The 14,184-nt window shown below is 47.8% G+C and overlaps 1 protein-coding gene across 1 annotated transcript in view; it reads left to right on the forward strand.

Annotated features, from left to right (window-relative positions):
• rell1 (RELT like 1) overlaps nucleotides 1–8,785 on the forward strand; it is a 30,015-nt gene extending 21,230 nt beyond the window's left edge. Inside the window, exons 5-8 of the mRNA XM_079758001.1 lie at nucleotides 1,026–1,295; nucleotides 3,710–3,842; nucleotides 6,221–6,249; nucleotides 6,425–8,785. Coding sequence (XP_079614127.1) covers nucleotides 1,026–1,295; nucleotides 3,710–3,842; nucleotides 6,221–6,235 — 418 coding nt within the window. The 3' untranslated portion in view covers nucleotides 6,236–6,249; nucleotides 6,425–8,785. The remainder of the gene's footprint in view (nucleotides 1–1,025; nucleotides 1,296–3,709; nucleotides 3,843–6,220; nucleotides 6,250–6,424) is intronic.
• The last annotated feature ends 5,399 nt before the right edge of the window (nucleotides 8,786–14,184 follow it).

Below are 14,184 nucleotides of genomic sequence, written 5' to 3' on the forward strand. Positions count from 1 at the left end.
AGTTAAGGTGTAGTATAGTTAAGGTGTAGTATAGTTAACGTGTAGTGTAGTTAACGTACAGTGTAGTTAATGTGTAGTATAGTTAACGTGTGGTGTAGTTGACGTGTAGTTTAGTTGACGTGTATTGTAGTTGACATGTATTGTAGTTTAAGTGTATTGTAGTTGACGTGTATTGTAGTTGACGTGTATTGTAGTTTACGTGTATTGTAGTTTAAGTGTAGTGTAGTTGACGTGTATTGTAGTTTAAGTGTAGTGTAGTTGACGTGTACTGTAGTTTAAGTGTAGTGTAGTTGACGTGTATTGTAGTTGACGTGTAGTGTAGTTTACGTGTAGTGTAGTTTACGCGTATTGTAGTTTACGTGTAGTGTAGTTGACGTGCATTGTAGTTTACGTGTATTGTAGTTTACGTGTATTGTAGTTGACGTGTATTGTAGTTTACGTGTATTGTAGTTTAAGTGTAGTGTAGTTTACGTGTATTGTAGTTGACGTGTATTGTAGTTGACGTGTAGTGTAGTTGACGTGTATTGTAGTTGACGTGTATTGTAGTTTAAGTGTAGTGTAGTTGACGTGTATTGTAGTTGACGTGTATTGTAGTTGACGTGTATTGTAGTTGACGTGTATTGTAGTTGACGTGTATTGTAGTTGACGTGTAGTGTAGTTGACGTGTAGTGTAGTTGACGTGTACTATAGTTTAAGTGTAGTGTAGTTGACGTGTAGTGTAGTTTAAGTGTAGTGTAGTTGACGTGTACTGTAGTTTACGTGTATTGTAGTTTAAGTGTAGTGTAGTTTACGTGTATTGTAGTTGACGTGTAGTGTAGTTTACGTGTATTGTAGTTTAAGTGTAGTGTAGTTGACGTGTAGTGTAGTTGACGTGTAGTGTAGTTGACGTGTACCTTAGTTTAAGTGTAGTGTAGTTGACGTGTACTGTAGTTTAAGTGTAGTGTAGTTGACGTGTAGTGTAGTTTAAGTGTAGTGTAGTTTACCTGACCACCCTGTTACTCACTGCCTCTGTACCCGCCCCTCAGCCCCCCGCTGACGCCCACCTCCCCCACCCCGTCCACTCCTCCCCTGACCCCCGTCTCGCCGGGCCCGCCCCGGGTCCCCCGCGGCGCCGTGGCGACGTCCAAGCACACGTGCAGCCACCTGCACACCATCGGGGGCCCCGGGGGCCCCAAGAACACCTGCAGCCGCTGCAGCCAGAAGAAGTGGCCCCTGATGCGGCGGCCCCTGACCCCCCGCCGCTCGGAGAACCGGCGCTCCCACCAGGGAGAGGTCACCGTGCTGGCCGTCGGCAGGTCAGTGTGTGTGTGGAGCACGGCGTGGCGTCACACTGTGTGTGTGTGTGTGTGTTTCAGTAGGTTTCACTGTGTGTGTGTCTGTTTGTGTGTGTGTGTGTGTTTCAGTAGGTTTCACTGTGTGTGTGTGTGTGTTTCAGTAGGTTTCACATTGTGTGTGTTTCAGTAGGTTTCACCTTGTGTGTGTGTGTGTTTCAGTAGGTTTCACCTAGTGTGTGTGTGTTTCAGTAGGTTTCAGCTTGTGTGTGTGTGTGCTTGTGTGTGTGTGTGTGTTTCAGTAGGTTTCACATTGTGTGTGTTTCAGTAGGTTTCACATTGTGTGTGTGTGTGTTTCAGTAGGTTTCACCTTGTGTGTGTTTCAGTAGGTTTCACATTGTGTGTGTTTCAGTAGGTTTCACCTTGTGAGTGTGTCTGTTTGTGTGTGTGTGTGTGTGTGTGTTTCAGTAGGTTTCAGCTTGTGTGTCTGTGTGTGCTTATGTGTGTGTTTCAGTAGGTTTCACCTTGTGTGTGTGTGTTTCAGTAGGTTGCACATTGTTTGTGTGTGTGTGTGTATGTGTGTTTCAGTAGGTTTCACCTTGTGTGCTTCATCTGTTTATATCACTTTGTGCCTCACTTTGTTTTAGTGTGTTCCAGTTTGTGTATGTTTCATTACGTTTGACTGTGTGTTTTTTTGTATGTTTGGCTGTGTGTGAGATTCAGTTTGTGTGTTGTTCCTTCTGTGGTGTGTGTGGGTGTATATGTATTATCTGTATGTGTGCATTTTATGTTTTGGCATTTGAGCGTTGCACATTGTGTACTTCTCTGTATGGGCACTTGTTGTTTGTTGTTTGTTGTGTGTTTGTGTGTCAGGTTTGGTTTTTGAATCCAAAGGGAATTATTGTCTGTAAGAATGAGGTTACTTATGTGGGTATGAGACAAGAAATCCAATCCACTGAGTTTCTAGACGCTTTCTAAAAAAGAAACCCTGATGAATGAACTGTGATAATTGAGAGAGGATTCCCCCTCGATGACCACCATACCATCACTGTGACCTACTGAAGCTACTCTGACTAGAACCCAGAACACCCAGTTCAAGTCAAAGGATTTACCTCAGTGAGCAGTTACTACAAGGCAGTATTGTGTGTGTGTGTGTGTGTGTGTGTGTGTGTGTGTGTGCGTGTGTATTCTGTCTGACCCCGGCCCTCCCATTGGCTGCATGTATTGGCGTGATTTTTTCTTAGTAGAGATGTCTAACGATTCAAATGGTTCCCAATCGATTAAAATGGCTGTTTAAAAGCTCTCTCGCCAGCTGTAAACAGTAAAGCAGGTAAAGAAATGTGGGCAATGGAACTCCGGTGTGAATCTAACACACATACTGTAGACCGTGTATAATACAGGTTAAACTGACTTAACATAGACCGTATATAATACAGGTTGAACTGCCTCAACATAGGCTGTCTATAATACAGGTTAAACTGACTTAACATAGACCGTGTATAATACAGGTTAAACTGACTTAACATAGACCGTATATAATACAGGTTAAACTGACTTAACATAGACCGTATATAATACAGGTTGAACTGACTCAACAAAGGCTGTCTATAATACAGGTTAAACTGACTTAACATAGACTGTGTATAATGCAGGTTAAACTGACTTAACATAGACCGTATATAATACAGGTTAAACCGACTTAACATAGAATGCATATAATACAGGTTAAACTGACTTAACATAGACCGTATATTATACAGGTTAAACTGACTTATCATAGACTGTCTATAATACAGGTTAAACTGACTTAACATAGACTGTATATAATACAGGTTAAACTGACTTGTCATAGACCGTGTATAATACAGGTTAAACTGACTTATTATAGACCGTGTATAATACAGGTTAAACTGACTTATCATAGACCGTGTTTAATACAGGTTAAACTGACTTATCATAGACCGTGTTTAATACAAGTTAAACTGACTTGTCATAGACCGTGTATAATACAGGTGAGAGAGAGAGAGAGTCATTTTAATGCGGAAATGTTTCATATTATGTGTGTGTGTGTCTGAAATGTGCATGTGCTAATTTGCACATTGTGAGGCTGAGCGTTGAGGAATTGCATTAATTGTGTGTGTGTGGACCCAAAGGTAAAGGGACTTAAATCTTAACAATTTGCTGATTTATTTAAAGTATTTATTATTTTTTACACTCTTGAATGTCCCTTGGCTTTAAATTAAAAATTTTAGCTCCACTTTATGTCTGAAACGGGAACTCTCCCTAATGGCATATCCTCCGTGGGATATGAGGCTATGCAACCTTTGATATGGATCCCTGTTCTCTAAGAGAGATTCATACACAGCCTGCGGTCGGAGACATGGACTCCGGTGCCGGTCGGAGCAGCGGCGTTAAGACGCTCCGTCTCTTGTCCTCAGGTTCCGTGTGACCAAGTCGGAGAAGCAGCCCAGAGAGAGGCGGACCCTGCTGATCTCAGAGGCCAATGGCAGCGCTCAGACCTCCCCCAACGAGGCGGAGCCTAAGAGCAGGGCCACGTCGGAATCCCAGCAGGTCAGGCGTGTGTGTGCGCTAGTGTGTCTTTGTTTTGGAGCTGCTTAGACACGCATGTGTTGAATTCCGTTTATGGAACACCTTTGAATTCATGAAGTGGAAATATTATACTTTGAAAAGAAGAAATCTGAATTTAGCAGTTTTTAATTCACCTCTTTGAAATGAACATGGCATTCCAGGTTGTACCATTGCAAAAACTGTGCCACTTCTTCAATGTTCACTTATCCCGATAAAGGAATCCTAGTTGCAGATATTCCATTTTTTCCAGTAGTCAAAAATTTGGATCTGAAAATGTGAACAGAGGTAGAGGGGAATCCCAAGGCCAAAGCAATGGAGGCTGTATTCAGTTGGAATGCTGGCCACCAGAGGGTGCCCTCCCTGCCGCTGAGCACAGGAAGCGTCTAGTCCTCCGGATCTCATGACGGACAGAAACTGCTCTGAAGGGTTGGATTTTAGGCCTGTCCCTGGAATACCTGCTACGATATATTTGGTGTTTCCATTATCTGCAACTTTTTGCAATTTTTGCATCTGTATTGAAGTGAAAAATACGTATTTGAAATCGTTTTCTTTTTTTTAATGGCACAACTCGATTTGCCACATTTGAATTTTAGAGTTGAATTTAAAAACTGACAGATTAAGATTACCTTGCTCTCAAAGTATAATATCTCAATAGACACAAGTTCCCTGCAGGTCTTGATGTCCTATTGGAAGGAAATATTATCCATCAGATTCCGAAGTTGTTGAAGGAGTGAAGGGATGCTAATTCCAACAGAAGAGATGACCGATAAGCGACCATTGTTAACTGGCCACTTAAGGTTCACTCATAAGATAATATGGGCTCTATTAAAGGATCTGAACCCTGTTCAGATCCTGCGTTCTAATGGGGGAATCATCGTCAGAATAGAAATTAATTGTTTAATTGTAAACGGCCAAAAACAAAAAGTGCAGATTCCAGATCATTCTGATGCTCCATTCCTCGACCTTTCCATCTGCACATCAGCATGATGGGACCAGCAGCATGATGAGTGTTGTGGCTGTGGTAGCTCTGGTTGACCAGCAGTATGATGGGTGTTGTTGTGGTATCTCTGGTTGACCAGCAGTATGATGGATGTTGGTGTGGTATCTCTGGTTGACCAGCAGTATGATGGGTGTTGTTGTGTATCTCTGGTTGACCAGCAGTAGGATGGGTGTTGTTGTGGTATCTCTGGTTGACCAGCAGTATGATGGGTGTTGTTGTGGTATCTCTGGTTGACCAGCAGTATGATGGGTGTTGTTGTGTATCTATGGTTGACCAGCAGTATGATGGGTGTTGTTGTGGTATCTCTGGTTGACCAGCAGTATGATGGGTGTTGTTGTGGTATTTCTGGTTGACCAGCAGTATGATGGGTGTTGTTGTGTATCTATGGTTGACCAGCAGTATGATGGGTGTTGACCAGCAGTATGATGGGTGTTGGTGTGGTATCTCTGGTTGACCAGCAGTATGATTGGTGTTGTTGTGTATCTCTGGTTGACCAGCAGTATGATGGGTGTTGGTGTGGTATCTCTGGTTGACCAGCAGTATGATGGGTGTTGTTGTGGTATCTCTGGTTGACCAGCAGTATGATGGGTGTTGTTGTGTATCTCTGGTTGACCAGCAGTATGATGGGTGTTTTTGTGGTATCTCTGGTTGACCAGCAGTATGATGGGTGTTGTTGTGGTATCTCTGGTTGACCAGCAGTATGATGGGTGTTGTTGTGTATCTCTGGTTGACCAGCAGTATGATGGGTGTTGTTGTGGTATCTCTGGTTGACCAGCAGTATGATGGGTGTTGTTGTGGTATCTCTGGTTGACCAGCAGTATGATGGGTGTTGTTGTGGTATCTCTGGTTGACCAGCAGTATGATGGGTGTTGGTGTGGTATCTCTGGTTGACCAGCAGTATGATGGGTGTTGTTGTGTATCTCTGGTTGACCAGCAGTATGATGGGTGTTGTTGTGGTATCTCTGGTTGACCAGCAGTATGATGGGTGTTGTTGTGGTATCTCTGGTTGACCAGCAGTATGATGGGTGTTGTTGTGGTATCTCTGGTTGACCAGCAGTATGATGGGTGTTGTTGTGTATCTCTGGTTGACCAGCAGTATGATGGGTGTTGTTGTGTATCTCTGGTTGACCAGCAGTATGATGGGTGTTGTTGTATCTCTGGTTGACCAGCAGTATGATGGGTGTTGTTGTGGTATCTCTGGTTGACCAGCAGTATGATGGGTGTTGTTGTGGTATCTCTGGTTGACCAGCAGTATGATGGGTGTTGTTGTGGTAGCTCTGGTGGACCAGCAGTATGATGGGTGTTGTTGTGGCTTTGGTGGCGTGCTCTCTGACCAGGAGGTGTTCCTCTCTGTCCCTAGGAGCCGACCAAGTGACCCTTCCCCCCCAGGTGAGTCGTCCTCGCTCTGCTGCTGCTCTTTCCTCCTCAAACACTGCATTAAAACTCAAGCTAGAGTCTCAGTGCAAAAAGAGACATAGCTGTAGCTCAATGCTAAATAGTGCTATTTATTCTGTCAACTTCCCCTGTGAGGACCTCGGCCTTGACCTATGACCTTTCACCCCAGGGCAGAGAAGGCGGGGCTTCAGCGGACCGAAGACGAGAGGGAGAGGAACGGCGGAACCAAAGCAGAGACCAAACCAACATGTAGGATGATCTGCCGAGAGGGGGAAGGACAGAAGACCCTCCTCTGAGGGTGCCTGCTCAGTGGACCACAACGAGGAGGAGGAGGATGAAGATTGTAGCTACAAGGGAAGAGAGGAAGAGCCCCCCCCCCCCTCTGTCCACAACAGCCCTCGGTACACTCGGTGCACGAGAGCGTGCGCGCGTTTACATCGTTGCTGATTTGTGTCGGCGAAGGCGTAGTCATCGGTCAGAGGCTGGCAGCTCCCAGGGGTTGCCAGGGGAATAAAAAGCAGTCGCTTGCTCAGGGGTCAGGGTGAAGAAGAGGACGATGAGGAGGCTTCATTAGAACGGGAATATGAAAATGGGCTTAATCTTACAGCATGAAACCTTTCGCCGGCACACTTGATACCGCGGTCACACAAATGGATTTTAAAGTGCCACGGTCGGAGTCGACGGAAAGAAAAGGTCTCAGAACTCAAACTGTCACTCCCTCGACGCAAGTCATTAGTATTACAGAACCAAAGATAAGAGCTGTGTATACGGCAAGAACGGCCACGCAGTGGGAAACCAGGCTTGATGAATGATGACACCGACCTCTTTCTGTTGTGGAAAATCCTGCTTGTGAAACCTAACCCTCCACCTGATCCAATCACAAGCAGGTCTGAAAGGTCAGCAGGCAACCAACGCCATTATACATCCCCCCTCCCTCCCCTGAAAACAGCAAGCGTTGTCCGGACCTCATGACAGTAGACGCCAGGCCAGTGCCCTGGCCTCATGGTTGGCATGAGGTGGTTGTTTGGCACGGGGCTCTCGCTCTACGACATTCAGTCTGATAAAACCAACCGGTAACAAGCTAAAAACCAGCTTAACATCAATTCACTTCCAACCATTCGACCCATGCTGCGTGTTCAGTGAGGTGTTTATACCTCGGTTTATTGCATCTTAGTGTGTGTGTGTGTGTGTGTGTGTGTGTGTGTGTGTGTGTGTGTGTGTGTGTGTGTGTGTGTGTGTGTGTGTGTGTGTGTGTGTGTGTGTATGTGTGTGTGTGCGCGTGTGTGAGTGTGCGCCAAATATTCTCCCGAGAACATCCCCAAGGTCTTGTCTCACTAGGAATAATTTTATCAAGCCAAATATAATTTTAATAATAAATAATAATTCATTGAATTTATATAGCGCTTTTTTTTCTGGAAACTCAAAGCGCTTACAGTGAAGGGGGGGGGGGAACCTCACTCACCACCACCAGTGTGTAGCACCCACTGGGGTGATGCACGGCAGCCAATCTGCGCCAGAACGCTCACCACACACCAGCTGGAGGTGGAGAGGGAGGGAATTAATGAGTCGGCCAATTATACAGGAGGAAGATTAGGGGCCAGATTGAATGAGCCTGGTTGGGCCAGGACACCGGGGAAACCCCTCCTCTTTACGATAAGTTCCCTGGGATCTTTAATGACATCAGTGAGTCAGGACCTCGGTTTAACGTCTCCTCTGAAGGACGGCGCCTTCCACAGCACACTGTCCCCGTCACTGCACTGGGGCATGGGGATTGATGTTAAGGCCAGAGGGAAGAGTGCCACCTACTGGCCAATACCCGACACCACTTCCAGCAGCAGCTCAGTGTTCCCGGTTGGTCTCCCATCCCAGTACTAACCAAGCCCACCTGCTTAGCTCCAGAGATTCAGCTATTTTGAAGAATGATTGTCATTCCTTGCTTAAGTTTAAAGCAGACATATTAAACCACCAGGTGTGGTGTGATTAGCTTGCAAGCCGTTTCGAAAATCTGGCCCATATGACATCACTAGTGGGTGTGTCCACCTAGATCTGTGCTGGATAGGTCAGTCTACCAGCCTACTCAGTGGACTGAAGTAAACGTTGCTCATCTATCCAACACAGATCTAGGTTGACACGCCCACTAGTGATGTCATATGGGGCTTGTAAGGCTAATCACACTCCTGGTGGCATAATATGTCCCCTTTAAACAAATGTAACTTAAAAGTGACTCATACCAAAACAACATTTCTAAAAGGTTTTTCTATCCATTATTTTCTATTTTTAAAGGAAAGCCAGGCCGGTTCAGGCAAAACTTTTCAACATTAAACGGCGTCGCCAAAGTGATCCTGTGTAAAGGTTTCATTTCTTAACATTTAAACGTGTCTTTTTTAAGGATTCCTTTTGTATTGGCCTTCAATATATATGTGATTGCTCATATTTTTTTTAAATGTTTGTGTTGAGGTGACGCTTCAACATATTCTGCATTGTATAATTCAATGAATAAACAATGAAGGAAATCAAAAATGTCATGCCCTTAAACCATTCCCATAAAGGTCTTTAAACAAACATTTGGCATTTAGTTTTATTTGATCATAAGTTGCCCCTCCTCTGCCACACACACACACACACACACACACACACACACACACACACACACACACACACACACACACACACACACACACACATACACACTGCTCTAAAAGAAAAATCCATCCATCTACCTTATCGCATAATTTCCTCCCTGGCTTCAGTTTTAAACTGTAATGATAAAAGTAGGATTTATACCGCCATCACCGTGAAGTGGGGCTCTCACCTGAATGCTTAGTGTTTATAAAATGGCCTATAACAGAGTTCAGAGGGCCATATCTGTAGGCCCCTCACTGTACCAATAACCTTGTAGCTCGGTGGAAGACATCCCATCCATTGTCGGAAATTGTATTTCCCTAAAACGATTCACTGATCGCAGATACCACTCGTAATTGTCAACAGACTGCAGGGTCAGGAGTGAATACGGCAGACTGTTAGCAGACACGTCATGCATATAGTGTTTGAGAACTTGCTTTTGTGTTGTCAACAACCTGAAGACATTTACAGAGTTGGGGGGGGGGGGGGGGGGGGGGGGGCGTGTCTAATCACGCGCGCAGAGCAAACATGCCTTGAGGGGTTTGTGCAACCTGTTTGGCACCATGGGGTTGGCCGTGCTGCCGGTTAGAGACATGGACTGCTCTGTTAAAAGGCTCTCTGCTTCTCGATGCCTTTCCCACCCATGTGATGAAATAGTTGTGAGGTGTAGTATAGTGACTACACAAAATAAAGACACTGGTCTCTTTCTGCTTATATATTCTGAGAACTATATTCTGGGATTACTCCCCGTCAGACGGGGGATAATCTCCAGCACATATGCGAGTTGTTGCCTCTTCATTAGCTACGCAATAGCCCCAAAAGCAACGTTATTGCTATACTGCCACCTAGTGGACCTTCCAGGTAAGGACTTAATAAACATTAACAGGTTAATACTCTCACCCACTGTTGCACATTTTACTTTTCTTCTTTCACAGAACGCAATTCATTTTCTCTCTGCTGCCTTGGAAGGCAGACTGCCTGCCTCCCGTGGGATCGAGGCGCATCCTTAACCTTTCGTGGAGCGATGATCTCACTTCTATCTGAGTTAGTTCTTGAAGTGCCGTGGTACAGCCCTACAATGCATCAGCATTTCTGAGGGTGATAACCTGGTTGTTACTTGAGGAGTAACACGGTAGCTAAATAAGAATCTGGAAACGCGTGTTTTAATGTTGTCTGCTCTCATTTTCTTCATCCCCTTCTTGAAGGAATGCAGTGTGCTTTCTGCCAGTCCATTGGAGAATGGATGCGATGGGACAGATAGGTTGCGTTCTGTGTCATACACTGTTTGATTTCTGAGCTTGTGAACCAGCTGCCACCTTCAGAGACCTCCGTCTGAGGAGGGCCATGGGCTGCATAGCATTGACGCAACCTTATGACCATACGTGACTTGTGGCGTCATTGGTGGGGAAAACCTCCAGCCACAAGGAGTGTGTATCGATCACCACCAGGTACCTTCTTCCCAGGATTGGCCCTGCATAACCAATGTGGATGGGGGCCCTTGGCTGCCCTGGCCAATCCCACAGGTGAAGCAGGGCCTTCCTATTTTGTTGGCATACCTTTGTCTCTGTCCTGGTCCGGCGGCTGCCACCACAGGTAAGATCTCGCCGGGCTGTAATGCGTGATACGCCAACTGTGATTGATGAGGTGACTTCAGGAGGGCCGCTCATCCCTCTGGAGGAGTCTCGGCTCGAGCTTCCCTTGGAGCAGCCGTCTTGTGCCCTCTGGTATGAACTGTGGCATGACTGTTATCTCTGGCCATCCATTACCAATGTAGCAGTGCACCTGAGACAGCGTGAGGTCTTCTTCCTGACTTGTGACTTGTTCAGTAGCGCATCGCCGCTTCTGTGGCTCATCCTTTGGCGCCGGGGGAACACGGGGTCAGCTGAGCACATCAGCGCTACCGTCATCCTGGCCCGGATCGTAGCTTATCTGATGCTCATACACTCTGAGCAGAACATTTCTGAACTCTGGGGGAACCCATGTGGCGCACGGGCTTTGTCTCATGAAACGGTGTGATTAGAGGCTTATGATCAGTGGTGCGGGTGAACTTGTGCCAATACAAGTATTTATGAATCTGTATTTGAACTTCAGCCAAGCCCTCTTTATCTCATTGAGAATGCCTCTTTTTAGACAAGGTAAGAGTTTGCGACCTAAACCCTAGAGGCTTCTCCTTTACATCGGGCCTCTTGTGTGAGCGCACAGCACCAGTGCGGCTGCCTTGTGGCCCAGGTACTGCACTTCATCTTGCATATTGTACATTGAGAAGGCCTGCCACATCTCTGCTTCATCCAACTCAGTTCTGACGTGACAAATGCAGTAGCCTGAAGCTCAGCTCTGTGTCTTATTTTGGTACTTTTCGGATCTTTACTAAACTGTTTATTTTCACTTTGTTTACTCTTTTTTCTACAAGCCCACCAAACTGGGCCTATTTTCCCACGAGAATAGCCTTTCTATTGCTCTATGTCTCTATTGCTGTATGGCTCTATTGCTCTATGGCTCAATTGCTAGCAAGAGGGTGCATGTCTGCTTGGACATCTGTAGCAGGCTCTAGCCTCTTCAGCAGCATGCTTCTTGGTCCTCCGTCGTCGTGTGCGATGCCCCTGGTTTCCTGAAGCTTTGCCTTGCAAATCTTTTGTGTTGTTGTATGCTGATTCTATGACTAATGCAAGTTTCAGTGCCTTCCCAAATGGAAAATTCGTTTCAGCTAGAAGCCTTCTCTGCACAGGCTTATCATTAATCCTGTTTACAACGTCACATAGCCTTTCTGAAAGGGCTAGCTTGCAACGTTGAGCTACGCACATCCATTTGGCTGTCTCACCGGCTGCACTCGGCTGTGGATTAAAGTGATCCTCAACAACGTCGCTACTTCATCAAAAGTGTGTTCTCCAGGCATCTCAGGGCTTACTCGATTTTCGAGCCCAAAATAGAAATCCCCATTAATGGCATACAGCCACCAGCTGATCCTCCCAGGTAAGGACCTAGTGAACAGCATCAGGTTACTACAGGTGGTCTATAGCCTGGGTAGCCCCGCCCTTTCTACCGGCGAATTGAGTTTGCCCTGCGCAAGGGTCTGGAGAAGAGCAATACATCTCTTTCTGCTTCCGATACGTTTTTGCGGGAGCTGGCTTTTCCCCTTGGCGCGCTATTGGCTGGTTTAACAAAATGACGACAGGGAAGCGATGGCAAGCAGCCAATCACATACAGAGTCAGTTGAACTAGGCCCGTTGATCACGCCTCTTGTGCTGAAGAAAATGAATCCAGCTTCCCCAGACCAAGCCAATCGTAGGTGGTCTATGTTCTGATAACATTGCGGTGGAGATCACATACTTCCTCTGCCCTTAGTTGTTATCATTCATCATAAATTCACTTCGGACACTGAACGGAGGCCCCGTGGTGGTGTTCTCTTAGCCTGGGGCCCTCGGTGGTGTTCTCTCAGCCTGGGGCCCTTGGTGGTGTTCTCTCAGCCTGGGGCCCGTGGTGGTGTTCTCTCAGCCGGGGGCCCTCGGGCCCCGTGGTGGTGTTCTCTGCCGGGGGCCCTCGGGGCCCGTGGTGGTGTTCTCTCAGCCGGGGGCCCTCGGGCCCCGTGGTGGTGTTCTCTCAGCCTGGGGCCCGTGGTGGTGTTCTCTCAGCCGGGGGCCCTCGGACCCCGTGGCGGTGTTCTCTCAGCCTGGGCCCCGTGGCGGTGTTCTCTCAGCCGGGGGCCCTCGGGCCCCGTGGTGGTGTTCTCTCAGCCTGGGCCCCGTGGTGGTGCTCTCTCAGCCGGGGGCCCTCGGGCCCCGTGGTGGTGTTCTCTCAGCCTGGGCCCCGTGGTGGTGCTCTCTCAGCCGGGGGCCCTCGGGCCCCGTGGTGGTGCTCTCTCAGCCGGGGGCCCTCGGGCCCCGTGGTGATGTTCTCTCAGCCGGGGGCCCTCGGGCCCCGTGGTGGTGTTCTCTCAGCCGGGGGCCCTCGGGCCCCGTGGTGGTGTTCTCTCAGCCTTGGCCCCGTGGCGGTGTTCTCTCAGCCTTGGCCCCGTGGTGGTGTTCTCTCAGCCGGGGGCCCTCGGGCCCCGTGGTGGCGCTCTCTCAGCCTGGGCCCCGTGGCGGTGTTCTCTCAGCCTGGGCCCCGTGGTGGTGCTCTCTCAGCCGGGGGCCCTCGGGCCCCGTGGTGGCGCTCTCTCAGCCGGGGGCCCTCGGGCCCCGTGGTGGCGCTCTCTCAGCCCCTGGCTCTCCACCTGGCAGGAGGAAGGCATTGAGGGGCTGAAGTGTGTTTGAAGGCAGGTGGGGACGTCTTTGTTGGGCCTGGGCCGGTGCCCGGTGGCTGACTGTCCTCTTTGTTCAGGAAGTGGGCGTAACTGCCGACAACAGCAGCGGACGGCTGTGTATGAAAGGCTGTTGATACAAAACAGGGCTATTTATAGAACGTGGATGAAAGAAAAACGGTCATGAATAAAACCTATTGGGCCGTTTGTCAGACCAGCCTATACATAGTGGCTGCTTCTCATTTTGTATTTTGTTCAAAACAATATTAAATGATGTCAAACTCCCAATGGAATCTATTTGCGCAAATGATAATAGCTACCTTGGAAAAATACAAGTTACCCAGAACAGGCCCACCAATACATCTGAGACTGATTCATACAGTCTGTACAGCTAACACTATTGCACCTAGCGGACGTGGGTTTTACACGGAGCAGGTAGGGGTTGTTATCTTGGCCTGTTGGTGGGCTGAGATTGGGACAACACAAACTAGGAACTATAAAGTGTTTCTGTCTCACGGGATTCTCGTCAAACGCAGAGCGGTTCCTTTGAGGACACAAACCAGGTAGGCTAGGCTAGTAGCCACGGCGGCGCGATTAGGGATGACATCATTAACGCTAACACGGCCTTGGGAAAAACAAACAGTGGGGCTGGGAGGGGGGACACACCTCTGGGCCCTTCTCCAGCAGCACACTAACGGAGCTGATCAGCACAACACACGGGGGAGACGGAAGGCTCTGGGGGGCCAACTAGAAGAGGCAGGAGAGAGGTCGTACCAGGAGTATTCTCACTGCACTCCTCCCCGTGACACTAAGACGACGAGTGGAGGCTAGGAAGATTATGTGGAAATATATAAAAGTTTCAAACCCCAGACTTACTTTTTTGTGAACGTGTTGAAACGTGGATGCATAAAGCCTCCTCTCATGGTGTGGCAGCCACTAGAGCCAGTGAATGTCTGTTGCCTCTGGGCATTAGGGTGGGGCTGGGTCCTAGTGGTGTGCGTTGTGACGTCGCACACCAACACCGAACACCGCTGTGTTTCTTTGTGCTGTGTGGAAGTCAGGGAGCTTTA

Source organism: Pollachius pollachius (assembly GCF_949987615.1).
Source record: "Pollachius pollachius genome assembly, chromosome: 20".
Lineage (NCBI taxonomy): Eukaryota > Metazoa > Chordata > Actinopteri > Gadiformes > Gadidae > Pollachius > Pollachius pollachius.